The following is an 18,792-nucleotide window of genomic DNA, read 5'->3' as shown; positions in this document are numbered from 1 at the left end:
GCTTCTCATTAAACATATCGCCCTGGCCCGTCCAAGCAGGGTGCATGAAAGCGACTGAATAATTACATATCTGTGCTGGGGTTATTAACGTTACAAGGTGGATTGATTGTTTAAAAGAGTTGAATACGGGCCACAGGCCGACATTTCCAGGAATACCCGGTGTATATTTTCCTTGCATAAATTAAGCCTTCCCGTCTCGATACTTCAATTTGTGGCATGTTATTCAATTAAATTTGTGGAAAAAAACGTTGCAAAAGATCCTTAACTACTAAACAATGAACACAAAACTAATTAATTTAACATCCTCTAGGGTAAGACTTAAATGAAAAAGCTTATGGTTTTTTTTTTCACTTTTTCCTTCATGAAAGTTCAGTCGAGTTCCCTTAAGAGCAAGAGCATAATTTTTACAATATTTGTTTATAGTAAAGGGTAGTTATACAAAGAATGGCAAAGCAGCTGTACTGAATTGGCTGAAAATTTAAAAAAATATCAAAGGTTCGGTCAAACCGGAAAAAATGAACAAAAGGAGAATCATCCTAACTAGGCTAGGATAGGCCACACTCCACTCACACTTGGTCAGCTTCTGGTGGGCGGCCGACGACAACTGTGTCCCCAATGAAATGAGCGGTGACAGTCCATCATCTACTAGTGGACTGTGGTGCTTTAAAAATCAGTAGAGAACGGTGTGGGCTACCCTCAATAAAAAAGTCTTGTCGGGGCGAAAAAAATAAAATAAAGGGTTGTTTCGGATCATTCTAAAAAATCATACCCACGTTTATGACTGATTTTGAAAATTGAATCTTGGATTTTGGAAATATTCCGATTTACCAAATGTCTATATTTGTTGAGCTGATTCCTACATTCTACGTATCCATTTGCTCTTTTTTGGCATTAAGTTTTAATTTATTGTAACTAAACCAATGAACTCAATAATACTTATAAATTAATATACATTGAACTTTAATCCCACATTGCCCCAGGGTATCACCAAATTTAGCAAATTTGCTAAAGCATAGCTAATCACATGAGTTAAGTGTGGGTGCAGTGTTTTTCCTTAAATGTTTCATCCCGTGCATTGGCAACACTGATTTCTTTGGCTACATATTGGTATCTTCTTTCTCTAACATGGCTCATCACCCCTCAAATGCATCTTGTATAGATTGTTATATTTGCCAAACATAAATTTATCATATCCAGTTTATAAATTAACCATTTTTTGCCAAAATCGCTTTCCAAGTTTAGCATTTTGTTTAAGGATGACAGGAAATCCTCTGAGTTTACAGCGGGCGCAGTGTTGTTCCTGTTCTGTTTCTGCGCGCATATTGGAAACATTGATTTATTTGGCGCCATTCGGAACTCTCCATCACTAACCTTACGGGATTTCCCTCTAACCTTTTAACCAAATTGCTAATGTTTATCTTGTTCTACATTAGGCCACATTGCAGCTTTGATGGCGATCTGCCAGTTTAATTTTAAGAGACAGAAAATAAGTAAGCTCGAGATAGAGCCCTGAGAAACACCGCGCTTAACGTGCGGCAACAAGGCTACTTTTAACGTCGTCAAAAGCCTTCAATGTTTAGATCGATTGGCCATTATAAATGTACACAATAAAGAAAAATTCAATTTATAATATTATGAAAAAAGAAAAATGACAATATATTTTTACTGTATAATTCGAGTGTTTGCCTAAAAACCTTATTTAACGTCCTGATGACATTTAACCGCACAGCATTATAATAGAAGTTTCAGAATTTAGTCTATAATATAATTTTTGGAGCGACTTAATCTTGAACTTTCTATAACTTCAACCTGTCAACATTTTAGGCTGATGCCTTTAAAAAGACAGACAGGCAGTGAATTACAAGATGTCAAAGCTGGGTAATAGATTACACCGGGTTACTTAATTAATTACGGAACTAAAGCCAATGAAAATACGAGCTCTCCCGTTAAACCTATTTATGCGTTTATTTATGCTTATATGCGTTATTTATGCGTCAAAAATAGTGATAATTTTGGAATGATTCACTGATCCTTATGAGACTTTACAAGGTTCTAAAAATCTATAAACTAACTGCACGTAACGACTGAAACGCGGTCACCGTGAAAAAATTAAACTCAGAGAGATGAAATAGAATGTTGTTCACACTTATAATTATATAATTTTTAAATATACGCAAAAAGAAAAAAGTATTCATCTTCTAGTGGTTGAATACGGTCGAATTTGGATAAAATCCAGAGCATTATGAATTTTTAAATGAAGCACCGGTAATTGGAAAAAAGTTTCAAGGCTGATTAAAAAATGTCTATGTTTTGTTTACTTTAAAAATTCGTGGAGGGAAAAAGGGTGCTAAGAAAGAATCCAAATTATTTTCTTCAAAAAGAATGTTTTTGCATACTTTCCTAATCGAGCATTTTGGTTTTTTTTAACGTTTTACATATATAATCTTATGCAGTATAATTCATACATTTTCACATGCAAAATAAATAAATACTATGTATATGCATTGACTAGATTGCATTTTTTAAAAATTAAAGATTCTAGGGCGTAAATTATTAAAAGAATCTGTGTATGTACAAAAAGATCCCAATGCTTGCAATTTGAAAACTGATTACAATAATATTAGTACAATTTAATCAAATTTATTAACAAAAAATAATATTTTTATAAAGTAGAATTACGAGACCTCCTAGAAGACCTCTGGCCTCTCCCTAATGGATCAGGGGGAGTCACCCATCTTGGTGCATGAGCCACTCCGAGGTTGGGCTTTGACCGGGCGCCATCGACATCTTTGGTCATTTCGGCGCCCTTCCGTTCCCGAAAACTAGTCATTCTCACACTCACTCACACAATAAATACATACATACTCCTATATACAAACCCAATCACACATGCATATCCTCTATCTAGAATCCGGGTCGGAGGGTACTCGTTATTCCGCCCCGACCTGGCTTGGTGGAGCAGCGGTGGAGCCTTGAGATGATATGCTGCACCGCCGCCCAGCATACCCCTATTCTAACATAAACTTAACCTAAAATTTAACCTATTAAATAAATACCCGACTATATACAACCCATTATCCCAGTATCTCTCAAAAACCTAAAAAGTTTTTCTTTAAACTCGCTGCCATACTCGAGCATTCTCCTACAGTGGTATTCCATTTCGGTCCCTATATGGGGCCAAGCTGCGACACCGAGATATGTTATCTTGGCATGCTGGGCATCTGGGTCGACTAGCGCCGACCAACAGGTACCCATGAGTCTCACGTGTGTGACCGATCCGCAGGCGGGTCAGGACAACGCTTTCCTTTCGGGATATCCCCTCCGTGCTCCACCGGTTGACCGTCGGCTTGACGGACACCTGCGTGTCAGTCGAGTATGAATGCAATGCATGTACATAGTATTTATTTATTTACTTTGCATTTATTTATTTTGCATTTATTAGTGCGTTGGATATTATGTATGAACGGAATCTAACTGGCCTGTTATCTTCTTCGAGTGATATCGTATTGTAATAAAGAAAGGCATATTTTTATTTTGTTACTTGTAACGTGATTTTCGTATGTTCGCAAACATTTATAAACTTATGACATTGGTTTTGTAAGTCCGAAACAAAAAATGTGTATTTCTTCTTGAATTACTATATTGATAATAGTTTTTTTGTCATTGTAGCGCCTTGAGAAAGACTAAATATACAGTCGAAAGCTTGGCAATAAAACAAAACCTTGATGTTTATCTTGGTCACAAACCCGATAACTGATAGCATATATATTATGGGACTAAGAATGCTCCCTTGCCGGCTTATCGCTCTGATTTCTAAGAAGTCGTTGCCGCACCTCACTCTGAAGTAGTGGTCAGTGAGATAGGATGTCAGGATATGATAACAAGGATTGGGTAGGAAGCGTGTAAGTTTGTAAAGCACGCCCGGGTGCCAGACCCTATCAAAAGCCAGTGCTACATATAGGAACGCACCCAAGCAATTTTTTTGCCCTCTAGAGCATATGTGTTCACAACTCTAAAGCAATGTGTAACTTTTTTCTCTGCCCTTAACGCCCCTGGCCAAAAACGCTCGAACAAATGTCTAATTTTGTTACATCAATTATTGGACCTAGTACACTAAAAAGTTCCATTAAAAACGGGGCTACCATATTTAGTTATCTTCCTCAAGGATCTGCATTCTTATGATGTGCACGTACATCGGTCAAATTTGATCGATTTGTATCGACGATAATCAGACTAAAAGGAAAATGAACCCCGAGGAGGAAGTGAAGTATGCTAAGAAACAAGGAGCACAGCCGGAAGACGTGTCAGAAATATTGATCAATCAGGCGGGACAGTAGATTCAGATCGGGGATAAATTGCCTGGCGGGACCTTTTTGATTCTCACAATCTCTTCTTTCAAATTAAAAAGGCTAATTTCCAATTCGACCAGGACATTTGCCAAAATGACACTCAGTCGTATTTATAGACGCTCAGCCGAGTATCAAAATCCGGTTGAGACTCTTCTGTTTTTCTCTATTTCCAAACAAGATAAAATGGATGCCAGTAGATTTTTTTTCCAGCTCTGCCACTTATTATAGGATTTTTTAGGGTTAGCAGGTACGGTACTGTCTTTAATAATCTGATCCCCCTTGAAAGTGGAACTTTGAAAAGTCTTGAAAAAAATTAAAATTCGATCAAATTGGGCAAACGCATCATAACAGATTTAAGCCGTGCGAATGCAAACCGAATGCTACTTTCTCTTTTAATTTCATAACTGGATGGTATCAGATGATAAAAAATTGCTTTTGCATCAATCCATCGGCTGTTTCCGATCCTCTGAGCCTATTAATCAGATCGGAGTTCACGTCTAATAAAATATTGACTGGCATCCATGATCGGTTGTGTATATAGTTGACTATTTTTTTTTACTATTACTTTTTTTGGTGCTTAGGTTTGTCTGGAGGTTTTGTTTAAATTGTATCCTGTTCGTGTTGCCCTAGGAGCCACGATTCAGTGTTCTCCTGCTTCCTTTGATGCCTATGTAATTTCTTTCTTCACAAATCTCACAGTATAATTCTCTAGCCACCAGAATCGAATAGCTAGAGAAAAACTATAAATTACCTCCTCGCCAATTTGGATTCGGAAAAGGACTGTCTGTTCAAGATGATTAAGGTACTTTGATAGTGGATATCTACAACGCGTTATCTGTTCTACGATCACTTGTACTTATCACACGCTCTTTGTGGATATTGTTAGTGACGTGCGATGAAGGTCTATGTAGGTGCAGGTTCGTGCAACGCCGCTGGAACATCTATGGAGGCTGATTAATAACCCGAAGCTGGCCAGTTGTTATAAATAACAGGGGAGAACAATAGATCTATACAGGTCGAGGTGCAGCACGCCTTGTGGCCGCCTCTTTTATCCCTATCCCTATCTTTGGTGCTTGAAAGATACTGAAGTTTAGTACAGAGGGCTAAACAAGCTACTCAAACAATGGGCAGCGCACATAGACTGACAAACCTGCGTATCCCAGGAGCAATGAAAACAACCACGTTAATTACACTAGAAACACTGCTAAACCTACCTCCAATGTAATGGAACAGTATCCTCTAAAGTCTCAACAGACCACAAAGGAGAAGAAGAATTCAGTCAATCAAATGCAATGATATGGTCTACAGGTGGCTCCAAAGCAAATAAGGAAACCGGATCCGGTGGCAGTGCAACCCCAAAATATGAACAATCAAACTCATTAGAGAAGTATACCTTTCAAGCTAAAATTCATACCATCAGATTTAGAAAATCTCTAAAAAAAATTAAAGCATTATCATGTAAAGAAATCACATCACACTTTGTCATCCAACACCCCGCTAACCTGGAGAAACACATCCTGATAATATCCTGGAACCCAAGACACAGTTATGTTAAAACTACATTTACCAAGACTGGCAAACTCACTGCTACTGTTAGAGAGAGCTAAACATGGGTATGTTCAATGATGATTTCATTTGGAGATTATACAATGAGGAGGATGAAACAGCCACCCATCTTCGAATGCGAAGTAACCGCTCAATTGAGACACAACCTAAGATACAGTCTTTCCCGTATACTACGTCGTCCTAAAAAGGACAATGAGGATCTTTAACGTCCGCATCTAGCCTATTCGGCCTTATCGGACGTTTTTATTCTCAAGATGAGAGCTGACGCACCTCTACATACGACAGAATATATATCACTTTATTATTTTTAAACATTGTCTTTCCCTGGGTATTGGAGAGTTTATCGTTATGAGACTTCCTTATCATTTAATTGAATAACTGTCCGTCGTACGTGACGGATTCTAATCGTTCAACTTGTACTGAAAGTTTGCTTGAACGACTGGTGAATCGATTTAATAAGAAATCGTATCTGCTTTGAATTTAAAACAGTTTACAAATAATTTGTCTTACTATCTCTGTCTGTGCCTGTACATAAACTGCTCAAAATTGAATATATTGCCACTTTTGTAGTATTTACTTTCCTTAGCATTTTTATTTTATTTTTATTATAAATTGGATTCAAATTTCTAAAAATTATTATGGTTTTTACTGAAGAAACATTTAATTAAGGGATGTTGAAAAATAACAAAAATAAAAAGTTTTAATTCCACAATTTTGTTTGTTGGATACAAAAATTTATATATAATAATGTCGTGTAATAATAATGTCCTCTGTTAGCTAAAACCTCTGTGCACCTGCTAGATATACTGCTAATAGGTTGTCACTAATTTCATAAGGAATTTCATACATTACATAGTGTGGTAATGCTGCTTGTTGCAGGCCAACTGGCTGCATGGTGATCGAAAAGCCTTCTCTGCAACGCATCCCACATGTGTTCAATGGGATTGAGGCCTGAAGAAAATGAGGGAAGGGGCAGATGGAAAATTCTCAGGTTTTCAAAACGTTGATGAACACCTCTGCCTCTATGAGGTTATCCCTGGTTTGAGGGAAGTATTCGTCGGTAATTTCTTGGACATAACGGACTGCGGTGAGGTGGCTTTCAACAGTACGTAGTCCAGTTCGGCCTAGAGAGCAATTCCCAGCCCAGACCACTACACGGCCTCCTCCAAACTGCACTTAAGCTGCACCATATTCTCCTGAGTTGCTGGTGGCGGCTGTTGCTGAGGCCGTCTCAAAGGGGCAAAATATGTGAGGTCAACTTCCCACAAACGATTACGAGTTGTTCGTATAGATGAAGACCTTGCCAAAATATCTTGTACTTAATTCAGGATCTGGAGGGCACTATGGAAAAGGTTTCGTCTTGCAGCAATGACAATATTACTGCCCTCCCTTTGCGTCGTAATGCGCTGAGATCCACTACCAGGCCACCCATTGGCACTTCCAGTCTCTCAGAATGGGGCTAAAGCCCGGGAGACAACGCTCTGAGAAACGCCAACTGCCTCTGCAATATCCACTTGCCGGTGACATCGATGAATTCGTCATTATCACAATAACATTGCGAAATTCTGCTTCGAGATGATGTCTTCCCATGGTTAAAGAGAATACAACTGGATTAATATGGAGAAATGTCAAGAAAAGGTTTTTGTTTATAAAATGAGTAATCTTCATGTTTACTATTCTTAAGTATTGGGTTGTCCGGAAAATAATGCAGGATTTTGGTATTAAACAAAAAAAAAGAAACTAGTTACTTTAAAGCAATGTTCTTTAATCAAAATAATTTCCCATACTCTCAATACATTTCTCCCAACGTGTTGGTAACTTATTAATTCCGTCTGAGTAGAATTCAGAATTTTTAGAATTGATAAAGTCAATAAATGCATTTTCCAGTTCCGTTTGATTTTTGAATATTATGTGTTGTAAGTAGTGGTCCAGGTGTCTAAAAAAATGGTAGTCAGTAGGCGAGAGGTCCGGAGAGTAGGGTGGGTGAGGCAAAGTTTCATAGCCAAGCTCCAATAATTTTTGTGACGTTACACGTGACACATGTGGTCGAGCGTTGTCATGCAACAAAATGGGCCCTTTCCGATTGACCAAAGAGGGCTTCATTACTGCCAATTTCTGATGCATGGTATTAATTTGGTTACAGTATGATTCAGCATTGATGGTTTCGCCAGGATTTAAGAAGCTGTAGTGTATTAAACCAAATGAAGCCCACCATACCGTAACCATTACCTTTTTTTGATGAGTTGGGGGCTTTGGAAAATGTATTGGAGCTTCTCCTTTGTCGAGCCACTGTCCAGAACGTCTAGTGTTATCGTAGAGAATCCACTTTTCGTCACATGTAACAATTCTGGCCAGAAATGGGTCATTTTTGTTTCGACAAAGAAGTGATGCACAAACATCAAAGCGCTGATTTTTTTGGCGATCGTTTAATGAGTGTGGAACCCAATTTTCGAGTTTTTTCACTTTTCCAATCGCCTTGAGGTGGTCAGCGACGGTCGTTTTACTGACTTTGAGTTGCTCTGCAAGTTCTCGAACAGTTGTTTTGGGGTTTTCTTCCACCACTGATCGCAGAACATCATCATTAAGAGAGGAAGGCCTTCCACGACCTTCTTCATCTTCAAGGCTGAAATCTCCCTCCCGAAATTTTTTAAACCACCTTTGCACAGTGCACTCATTAACACAACCCTCGCCCCAGACTTGGTTAATGTTTCTAGCCGTTTGGGCTCCGCTTCGGCCGAGTTTAAACTCGTAAAAGAAAATCGTACGAAATTCTCGCTTTGACATTATAAGGATGACTGAATTATTTCCAAGTAGCGGAATGCTACAGAGGTAAACAAACAATATCATTTGGAAGAGGATTAATAAGTGTTGACATTCATACAAATGAGTAATCCTGTAAACGTAAACAGAATATTTTATATAGATTTTTTTTAATGAAAACTTAAAATCCTGCATTATTTTCCGGACAACCCAATAAATCCGTTAGTAAAAATGAGGATTAACTTTTTTTTTTGGTTTGTATTTCTAATCCAACTAACAAGAATATATCGGTTAATTTTATTAAAATCAATAGAGTAAGAATAAATTACAAATATCCTTTTTCATTTTTGAGTAGTTTATATTATTGAGTTATCAAGTTGAGTATTGCCAGGGGGTCAAGTCGGTCAGGGACCGGATTTGCATAATTCACTTAGTGGGAAGGCATATTTTTATACCATGGACTCGTTTTGGAATGTTTTCTTCTTTGTCAAAGGAAACGCCGATCGGGTGGCGCGTGGAAAACTACAAATTACAAAGACACCCGCCTAAAACTTGTGCCATGACGATGGAATTTCAATTGATTGCCCCTCCCTCCATTTATCACCCTCACAAACTGAACTTTTTTCTTCTGTCAAAACGGTAATAAAGGATGCAGCCGGTAAATAGATGGCGAAGAAATCTCTCAAAACAAATTGAAACGCTTAAGGTTCAAATAATTAATTGAACGATAAATTTCAGAGAGATGAATGAAAACAATTTGTTACGACCATCTGAAAAGATTTACGCAAATTCAACACTATACAATGCACTACTTTGAAAGACGCGATTAATTCTATTTAAAACGGTGCGTAGAACATTGCATAAATAACAAAATGTTCTTGTTTACATGCACATTAATATTAATCTCCAGGCTTTGCTCTGCAGAATCTCGACATTCTTTTTTTAATTTTTTTTTTTCATTTCAAATAAATTCTGAAATCAATCATCCGTGGCTTTTATCTCTCACAAAATATTGTTCCGGCCAAGGGGCACATTAGTAAAACGGTCGAATTTATTAAAAACCGAGGGAACAATTAGCAAGCCTTCGAACCGGATATTATCAATCAAACGTCTGTCATTCGATGGCAACTCATCCTTTTGTATTAACCCTAATTTTCGTTATGGGTAACGATCGATCCTTTGAATTTTAATTGAGATCTGCTGCCTGGTTATAGCCCTAGTATTTGGCTTAAATGGAAATCAGTATCTCTTTGTGTATGATGTACAGTGGAGAGCAAGACTGTTTTTTCAATGTAAACTAATGAGAACATTTTTCTTCATTCAGTCTTGCCTTCCACTTTATCACCAGTCATCGTTAAGCTCAAGTGTTCTTGGATGCTGGAGGTAACTTGGATAGGATTCGAGTTAGAAGGCAAAATTGCCGTATCGTCCCCGTAGATGATGATGTATCAGGGTGTAAAGGTCAGCAGTATATATGATATAAAGGATGGGACCAAGAATGACCCTTGTGGGACGTTGGTTTGTGTCTGACTTTCGAACACTCGTCGCCGCACCTCATAACTCTGAAGCAGTGGTTTAATAGGGTTTCAGGATAAGGTAATAAAGAGTGGGTAGGATGCGGTTAAAGTTTAGAAAGCATGCCAGGGAGCCAGAACCTATCCAAAGTTTGTGCGCTCCACCGATCCCCAGAAAATGTTGAAGGAGGTTAGGTTAGGAACCTACAGATTACCCATAATGGTATAAACCTACCTTCTAAAAATAAATCAAGACCGAAGATATAAAATAAAACGAATGAAAGGTATTTGTTTATTTCATCCTTATTTTTCTCACTTATAATGAAATAAAATCTAAACATCGTTGACATAAGCTGAAAGTAGAAACATTCATCCTTTAAACGGTGTAATAAAATGGATATTGTATTGTATGGATTTATGACTTTTTTAACTGGAAGAGTGGACATTGTAGAAAAAATTCCCCCGGCTGATCCAGCGTAAAAATGTCTGTTTTTAAATTGTCATTGTGACAGAGGTAGCAAAGTAGGTTAAAATAAAATCTGGAAAAATCGAAAAGTTTTTCCCTCAAATGTTTGTTGTCCAAAACTCCTCCTATCAGCAAGAAACGGAGGTTTAGAACCTCATAAACTACACGTAATGACACAATCCTGGTCTCAATATATAAATTACAACCTGCATAACAAACAACATTTTGATAAATTCCCGTTTCTCTTATCCTTATTTTGTATTCTTATAATGACATATCATCTACATCGTTGACATAGGCTGAAAACATTCAGCTTTCTAACGGTGGGGGCAACCCAAAGTGTGGGTAAAATCCAGGGGAGTTACTACGAATTTTTTAGTTGAAACATCGGATATTGGATAAAAAACGGCTGATCCCAAAATTTTTTAATATAAAAGTTCGTATTCAAGGGATTTAAAGGGTTCTTAAAACAAATACGAGGGGCATTGGTGGCCGCAACGGTTTAGGCGCTGACACGGCGCTCATCACTGAAAGGTAAACGTCCTAGTTTCCCGGTGTAGTCCATGGTTTTTAATTGATTATAATATGTAAAAAGGTATAGGTATATAGGTAGGGTATATAAGTAAGTTTTACCCTAGTTCGCGACACCCAGCATGTAGTTGGACGTTAAGCCCTTTTGTAAGACAAGAATTGGATTTTTGCTTTTTAATATTTAAGAACAGGATCTAAAGCAGTTTAAGCTCTTACGGCCCACAGTCAAGAACGCACACACAGTTTTCTAATATTTTTTATAGTTGTTTCCATGTCCCTTGTCAGATAAACTTGGAACATCGACTAAATTCTGCAAGTTAAAAATTTAAAGCCTCCCAAACCTTGCTGGACCTTCACAGGCTAAGGGAAAAAAAGGAACCATTCCCAGGGTCTCCAACTCGAGAGAGCCATCCGAACAATTAATAAGCACAAAGGGAACAAACACGATAGGACATATCTCGGAAGAGGGTAATCGACCGATGACAAGGCGGTTGCACCTGGGCAAATATCGGCCGGCCTTCGCGGCCGACTTGAATCAACACATAAATAAATTGTTTGAACGGGCAAGCAAACGAATCACGACTATGACCAATCTGAAATGTCTGAATGCACGCCCATTACAAAATTTCGTTTTAGCTCAACTCAGTAAAGTACTATTGACATTTGTAGTTTTTAAATCAACTGGATTGCAACAACCTACTAACTGGAAAGAAAAGTAAAACCAAACAGTACAGATGAAATTAAAATGTTTTAAATGTTTCGTTGTACTTTAGTCTGTAATACACTGCATTAATAAGCGAGGAAATAATCTTTACTATTAGTGCCCATTATGCAGAGAAAGATTGTTCGATGTGTCCAAATAACAGAACCTTGGCACCTGACAGAAAGCATGTACGCTTGCCGCCAGATTTAAGAATGGGATTCGGGCACAGTGGCGAGTTTCTGGGTACCCTGTTCCTCTTTTTAGAGGAAGTGTTTTTTTTATTGCATATAGTTCTACTTTCAAACCCTGCAAATATGTTTGAATTAAGCCATAAAGTAGTTAATTGCTGCTATAATAAACCTGATTTTTATGTTTATACACAGGGTGTCCTTTTTAGATGGACCGGCGAATTTCCTTGAACTAATGATGCTATAAATAAAAGTTGCTATTAAAAAAATAAAAATATTTTTTAGTCTAGGTTCAAATTTTTACTTTTTTTGGAGAAAAATTATACTGGGTACCTCAGGCCTAGTTCACCTAAATAATATAAAAATCCTTAACGCTCCCTTTTACGCCTCCAATAATAATAATAATAATTTAAAAAATATGTAGATCTTATATATTTAAGAAACAACACACTTTCAAAACCACTAGTTCCCATTATCTCACAGGTCATAAAAAAGATAAATCGATGATGCCTTTTTTTTGTGTCATGTTTTCGTGTTTACAAAGGCTCTGACATGTTGTTCTACCGGCCTAATTATACAGCGTGTCCCAGTAAACAGTACAAGAGCAAATAACATAGCAGACGACGACCACACAACCTTCCAGAGAAAATTAATACATCGAATCGTTTTTTCCTATTCCATCAAAACTTGAATCAAATTTAATAAAAATACTTTAAATTAAAATTAATTTGGTCGGCGAAGCATCTTAAAAAAATTTAATATAACAAATGTTATCAAGGCACGTTTATCTACTGTAAAAATTTGAGAATGTGATAAATATAAATGAGATGAAAACTGTTCAACTTGCGAAAATCAATCGCGATGCTTAAAAATAAGGATTTTTTTATACAGTATGATGTTGACAGGGCGAAATGTCTTGTCGAGCGACGCAACTCATTACCATATCGTCTGCTCTTTAATTCCGTTTAATAAATTGATTTATTACGGCAATTCATTGCCCTCGAGAGCGTCAGCGAATGCATAAACATAAAAATATGAGGACTTGTTTGGAATGTCACTTTGATTTATCATTCCGTTTTGTATACGTCGGTGAATCCAGTTATCGGGTCCCCTCTAATTATTCTCAGCTTCTCTCATATCCCCATCTTTAGCAATGAACCTGGATGATTTTCAAGAATGGACGTTTAATTACATCCGATGGCATTGGGAGAAAATTAAACCTTTATAGTTTGTAGAATTTCGTTTTCGTTTTGCAAGGATTGCAAATTCAACAGTTTTCACTCATGAGCGTGGAAATATGAAAAATATGTATCTCGATAAAATATCCACTATTGATTAAAAGATATAATCTCACTCATCGGCCAATTGAACCAATTCAATGAATCTCTTGACATGATTTTTAACTATACAAGAAAATTACTTGCCATTACCTAAAGAAACAAGTACAAAAGGCTCATGTGTGCAAAGGGATGAACTTCAAGAGCCATCAATAAACGTTAAATAACCATGTTATCAGAAGCCCTTAAGATCTTAAAACGCAAGTAAAGAAGTTTTAAAATTAAAGAATTAGTGAGATTTCTTCCTGATATTTATTAGGTTAAGAAACTGTTTGGTTTCTGATTATGTTTATCCTTGCTGATCGGGTTTGCAGATCATCCTCAAAGTAACAACAGGGTTGTTTGGAGAACATCGCCGGAGATACCTGACAATTTCTGGAGGAACAGAAGAACAAATTTTGTGAGGTAGTCGAGTTCTGCGAGGTTGGATGGGCTCCGACCGTTCTGCTATGCCAAACTACAGGTAAATTGGTGAATTACCCATAGGCCTTGACGTAATATCTGACTCTTCTTTTAGTTCATGGTAATTACCTGCAAATTTCTTCATCAACCCCCGACCATCTAGCAGATTAAATCCACAAGGATGAGAAAATTAGGATGATTCGAGGCGACGAACTACAAGAACAGAATTTGTGAGATATCTGATAAACTCTGTTTCTGTAGCTGGTAGTCACTAAACATGCTAGTCTGCCTTTTCTTGTGGATTTGGTGTGTCAGACGATGGGAGATGACCAAACTGCGGGTTGACCTTGACAAAATAGCTCACAAAGTCTGTTAATGTAGATGATCCTATGATTCCGATCCTTATGGCCTTTCTATCGACGGTTCTGGGAATTTCACCATTTTAAGTGGTTATTTGCCGTTTGTATCCTTTTCTAGAGTATCGATACATACAAACTACCAAAGATGACATCATGCCCACGATCATATATAATCTAACTTCAATAAGAATGAAATCTCACAATTTATTTCTTTTTGTAGCTTTGTTTTGGCTTCATGCCACATTAGCAGCTGGTTTTTCATGGATGTAGTTTAATGTTTTCTTTATTTTATTTTAAAAATTGTTGATTTATTTATTTATTTTTTTTTACTCTGGCGGAATGGGATCGAGAAAGATATGATTTACGGAAAGTGGCCATTTAGAACAAGGAGAAGACCGTAAAAATTGTCTACTCACCGACTGCACATGTCGGGCCAGCCCATCCGTTCGGACAGACGCAGTGGAATTGACCCGCCTTTTGTATACAACGACCCCCGTTGGCGCAAGGTTCCGTAACGCAAGGGTTGTCTATCACTTCGCAGTTCAAGCCGGAAAAGCCTTCGAGGCATCTGCAGAGATACTGGTCCGGCGCCGTGTTCTCGCAAGTACCACCGTTCTCACATGGTTCGTGCGTCCCGCAGTAATTCAAATCTGCAACAAAAATAAAACAGTTTATTACACTGCAACAAACAATTCCAATAAGAAAAGGGAACAATAAATATTTCTTTGATTCCCTGTATAAATAGATTGCCATTCTATTTGGAACAAGTCGTTTGGCCGGAGTATGACCTATGCAGATCGAAAGTCTTGCTATTTTAGGTAATGTTTTTAATCACCAAGTGCCAAAATCACTTTATTTCTTTCGAGACTAGACACAGTGTCAACCTAAACGTAAACCTCCACCATAATTAGTGATCCATACTGAGCAACTGTCTCAGAAAATGGAAGACAGTGGAAGATATCAAAGACGCGTATGGCCGGAAAAGGTTCTCAGACCTGGCAAGAAAGTACGACATGCCGGATCAACTTCACCGAACGAGAAAAGTGCTGAAAAACGCGCCCAGCAGTATCGGAAGATGTCTACCTGACAGGTGACATGTGTAAGCCTAAAAAACGATGAGGCATATGTGGATCATCAACATGAGGGCAGAGTCTTATTTTTTTATTTATATAAATTGTTTAAGTGGTTAAAAGTAAACACCAGACAATATATGAAGGTAGGTAGGCCATAAAAGAACACCCCTCATGAGGAGGCGGTTGTCCTGTCGGGAAAACCTCTGCAGAGCAGGACATACTGGCGTTTTTCAGTTAGAGAATTCAACTTTTAGTTTTGTATTTTGAACTACAGATTCTTCTGACTTACTTGATTTCAAATGTATAACAAACAATAGTAGTAATTTTAATTCAATTAATGAACCATTATGTTTAGCGGTCATTCCTGTGGTATAATTCCACTAGGTTTTGGACTGATTAAGGATCAATTTTAAGATGTATCCTGTTTTGCGGCAGGATGCTAAGCCACAGTAGGTATCAGGACCCAGAGAGTTCAAGCCCCCTTTATGGCCAAAATGTCAAACTTTCGTTGCCTCTATGCCCCGAGTGTCCACGGTCAGGTCATTGGTGTTATTGACTTCCGTCAGGCACTCCATGCAAATCCAAACTTTTGCCTTCGCCTCACATGAGGCTAGGGTCCTAAGTGCTACCTGGATTTCAGAGAAAATGGCTTTCTTCCGGGAATGTATTTCTGGCTTTGCTATTTCTCTGGCGCATTGTTCAATCGCTATGATTTCAGACTAGAAAATTGTAGCATATTTACCTAGGTTTACCGTCAGTTCGGTCTTTGGGTTCAACCCGAAGACTCCACCTCCCGTATCCTTATCGATTTTGGAGCCGTCAGTATACCAGTAGATGTTTGCCTTTAGCGGTGTTCCATTAGCCCATTCTTCCCGTTCTGGTATCAGTGCCTTGACCGTTTTAGTAAAATTGTATTTTGGAATAGTGGCAACAATTTGCATGCCTAGAATGGCATCTACCTGTACCTCCTCTCTCAGTTTCCATTGTATATTTACATGGCCTATCCTTGCAGATGTTTGTCCATTTATGAGCCGGTAGGCTGCTGCTTAGGCTTCTCCTTGGATTAAAGTATGAAATGGTGGGAGGTTTAACAACACCTTCAGGGCCGCAGTTGGTGTTGTGCTCATGGCACCAGTGACACTAATACAGGCTTGTCTTTGGGTGCCACTTAATAGCCTTATTGATTTGGCCTGAAGACTTTGGCACACTACACCACCGTCCCATATGTCAAAATTGGTGTCAGGACAGAGGTTTATAGCCGTAGGGACATTTTGGGGTTTAGACTCCAGTTCTTGGCGCAGAGCCTTCTTGGCCCAGGCAATTTTGGCTCGCTGGGTAGTTTTAATCAGATGTGAATTCCACGTGAACCGCTGGTCTAGTGTAATCCCAAGATATTAGGCTTCCTTGGAAAATGGGATCAAAGACCCGTTTAGGCTTAGAGTTATAAGCTTTCTATTGACCTTTTACTTGTGAGAGGGAGCTCTCAACAATGTAACAACAGTCTCTCTATTAAAAATAGGGGAGACTCGGAGAAGATATGCCAATGGGTCGAAGAAGGCCTAAGGAACAGGCACATCTTGGGCGGAGCGACCCCTGAGTCGGCCAGGGGATGCCCGCAAGGAGGTGTTCTCTCACCTTAACTGTGGACGTCGCTAGTTTTTTACCCTCTTATCTAGATATTGGGATGTAATTCCGACGTAAGTTGTTGGGCAATTTATACAATTGATTTTCTAAATGTAAGTCGGATGTAATTTACAAAATCATTTGTATAAATTGTCCGGCAACACCGGAATTATATACGATCTGGATAAGACAACATATCATTTTATTTCATTTTAATTTAAGTAATAAATTTGAATATTGGTTGGAATTTAAGACAAATAATAGTGGGAATGATTGGCATATCGAAGAGGTTGCGTGGAAGGTTTGCGGCGAGAAAAGTGACTAAGACCTCGAGACGAACAAGTCAACCCTTCAGCGGGGAAAAAGAGGAATCGGTGAGATAAAAAGGAGCGAAGAAGGTTGTTTTTTTGTCTGCTCTCGCGTTGTGTTCGAGACGAATCCTGAAGAAAAGAAAAAGAAGACATCCCTGCGTCTTAGGAAAAGGCAGCCTTTCCTGCGTCCTTGGGAAAGGAAGACATCCTTGCTCCCTTGGAAAAGGAAGTCTTTGCTGCATCCTTGGAAAAGGAACTCTTCCCTGCGTCCTTGGAAAAGGAAGATATCCCTACGTCCTTGGAGAAGGAAGACATCCTTGCGTCCTTGAAAAAGGAAGACACCTTGCGCCCTGCGAGAAGGAAGACATCCCTATGTTCTTGGAAAAGGAAGACATCCTTGCGTTCTTGGAAAAGGAAGACACCTTGCGTTCTTGGAAAAGGAAATCGTCCCTACATCCTCGACGTAGATAAGAACTTTGCAAAGAGTTTTTTCTTTAAATAATTTAGTTCCATATTTGTTAATTATTTAAATTAATTTTTAATTATTTAATTTCATAAATATTTCGTGATATCCGTTGTTTTTGGCTAAGGTTTTAATAGTTTATAATTCTTTTTTATGGTTAGCAGGTGTTGAAGGGAGTTTTTACGTATGTTCTATGAGCTAAATGAAACCGGCAGCTTTTCGGCTCCATGGGTGAGAAGAATCCGCTGGTATCATGGTGTCTGTAGTTGTGGGTTTTCTATGTAAGTCTATTTCGATTAAGTTGTTTAATATGGATGCTTTAAGCCTAAAAAGTTTAAATAACCTTCTTTATTAATTTCCAATGCAGTATTTATATTACCGTGTAAAGAATTAATTAGTTAGATGAATTCTTTTAGATCCTCTAGTGTTCCCGACAATATGCCTAAAATATAGTTTAGGTTACCAAAGCCTATATAGTTAAAAAAAAATTATTATTACCATACCAATGCCTTACGTAAAGATTAATTAATTTTATTATTATTATTGTTTGTTGTTGCTTGATTTGAAAAGAATTTTTTCAACATTAACCATGAATATTTCAGCACAAAGTGGGGATAATGGAGATTGGAGACCCCCATTGGTAACCCTTTCATTTCATAAAGTTTATAATTGAATTTACAATAGTTAGATAGTAGGCATATATTTAAGAGGTCTATTATACCATTTTTTTACCAATTCGTTAATAGAATTCTCCGTAACTTTTTGTTTTATAGGTTTTGTACATTCTTTAAAGGGTATATTTTTGAATAAATTGGTAACATCAAATGATACTAAAACACAGTTGTTAGGTATATTTATGTGCTTTAAGTATTTTATCAATTCTAAAGAATTGTTAATACCGAATGAGGTTTGAAATTGGTGTGTTTTAATTATTTTATAATTTATAAATCATATATACAGGGTGAATTGCTACTCGTGCTACAAACTTCTCCAGTAGATTCTTCACCCTAAAATGAACAAAAAAGTTCATATTGTCCATGGTCCGATTCTCAACCATTTCAGAGTAATTTCGCTTTTTATCGATTTTGAAAGATATCACGTCCTGGCGTCGGAAAATCGTGATATCTTTTAATCTAAACATTTCTCT

The 18,792-nt window shown here is 37.8% G+C and overlaps 1 protein-coding gene across 2 annotated transcripts in view; it reads right to left on the bottom strand.

Moving 5' to 3' along the window:
• LOC106668560 (protein jagged-1b) overlaps window positions 1-18,792 on the bottom strand; it is a 226,271-nt gene that overhangs the window by 34,298 nt on the left and 173,181 nt on the right. For both annotated transcript variants that reach the window (XM_024225310.1, XM_014397429.2), the window contains exon 7: window positions 14,592-14,825. In XM_024225310.1, the coding sequence (XP_024081078.1) occupies window positions 14,592-14,825 (234 nt within the window). The remainder of the gene's footprint in view (window positions 1-14,591; window positions 14,826-18,792) is intronic.

Source organism: Cimex lectularius, unplaced genomic scaffold (assembly GCF_000648675.2).
Source record: "Cimex lectularius strain Harlan isolate CLEC.00 unplaced genomic scaffold, Clec_2.1 scaffold21, whole genome shotgun sequence".
Taxonomy (NCBI): domain Eukaryota; kingdom Metazoa; phylum Arthropoda; class Insecta; order Hemiptera; family Cimicidae; genus Cimex; species Cimex lectularius.
This window is presented reverse-complemented; position numbering and strand designations above follow the sequence as displayed.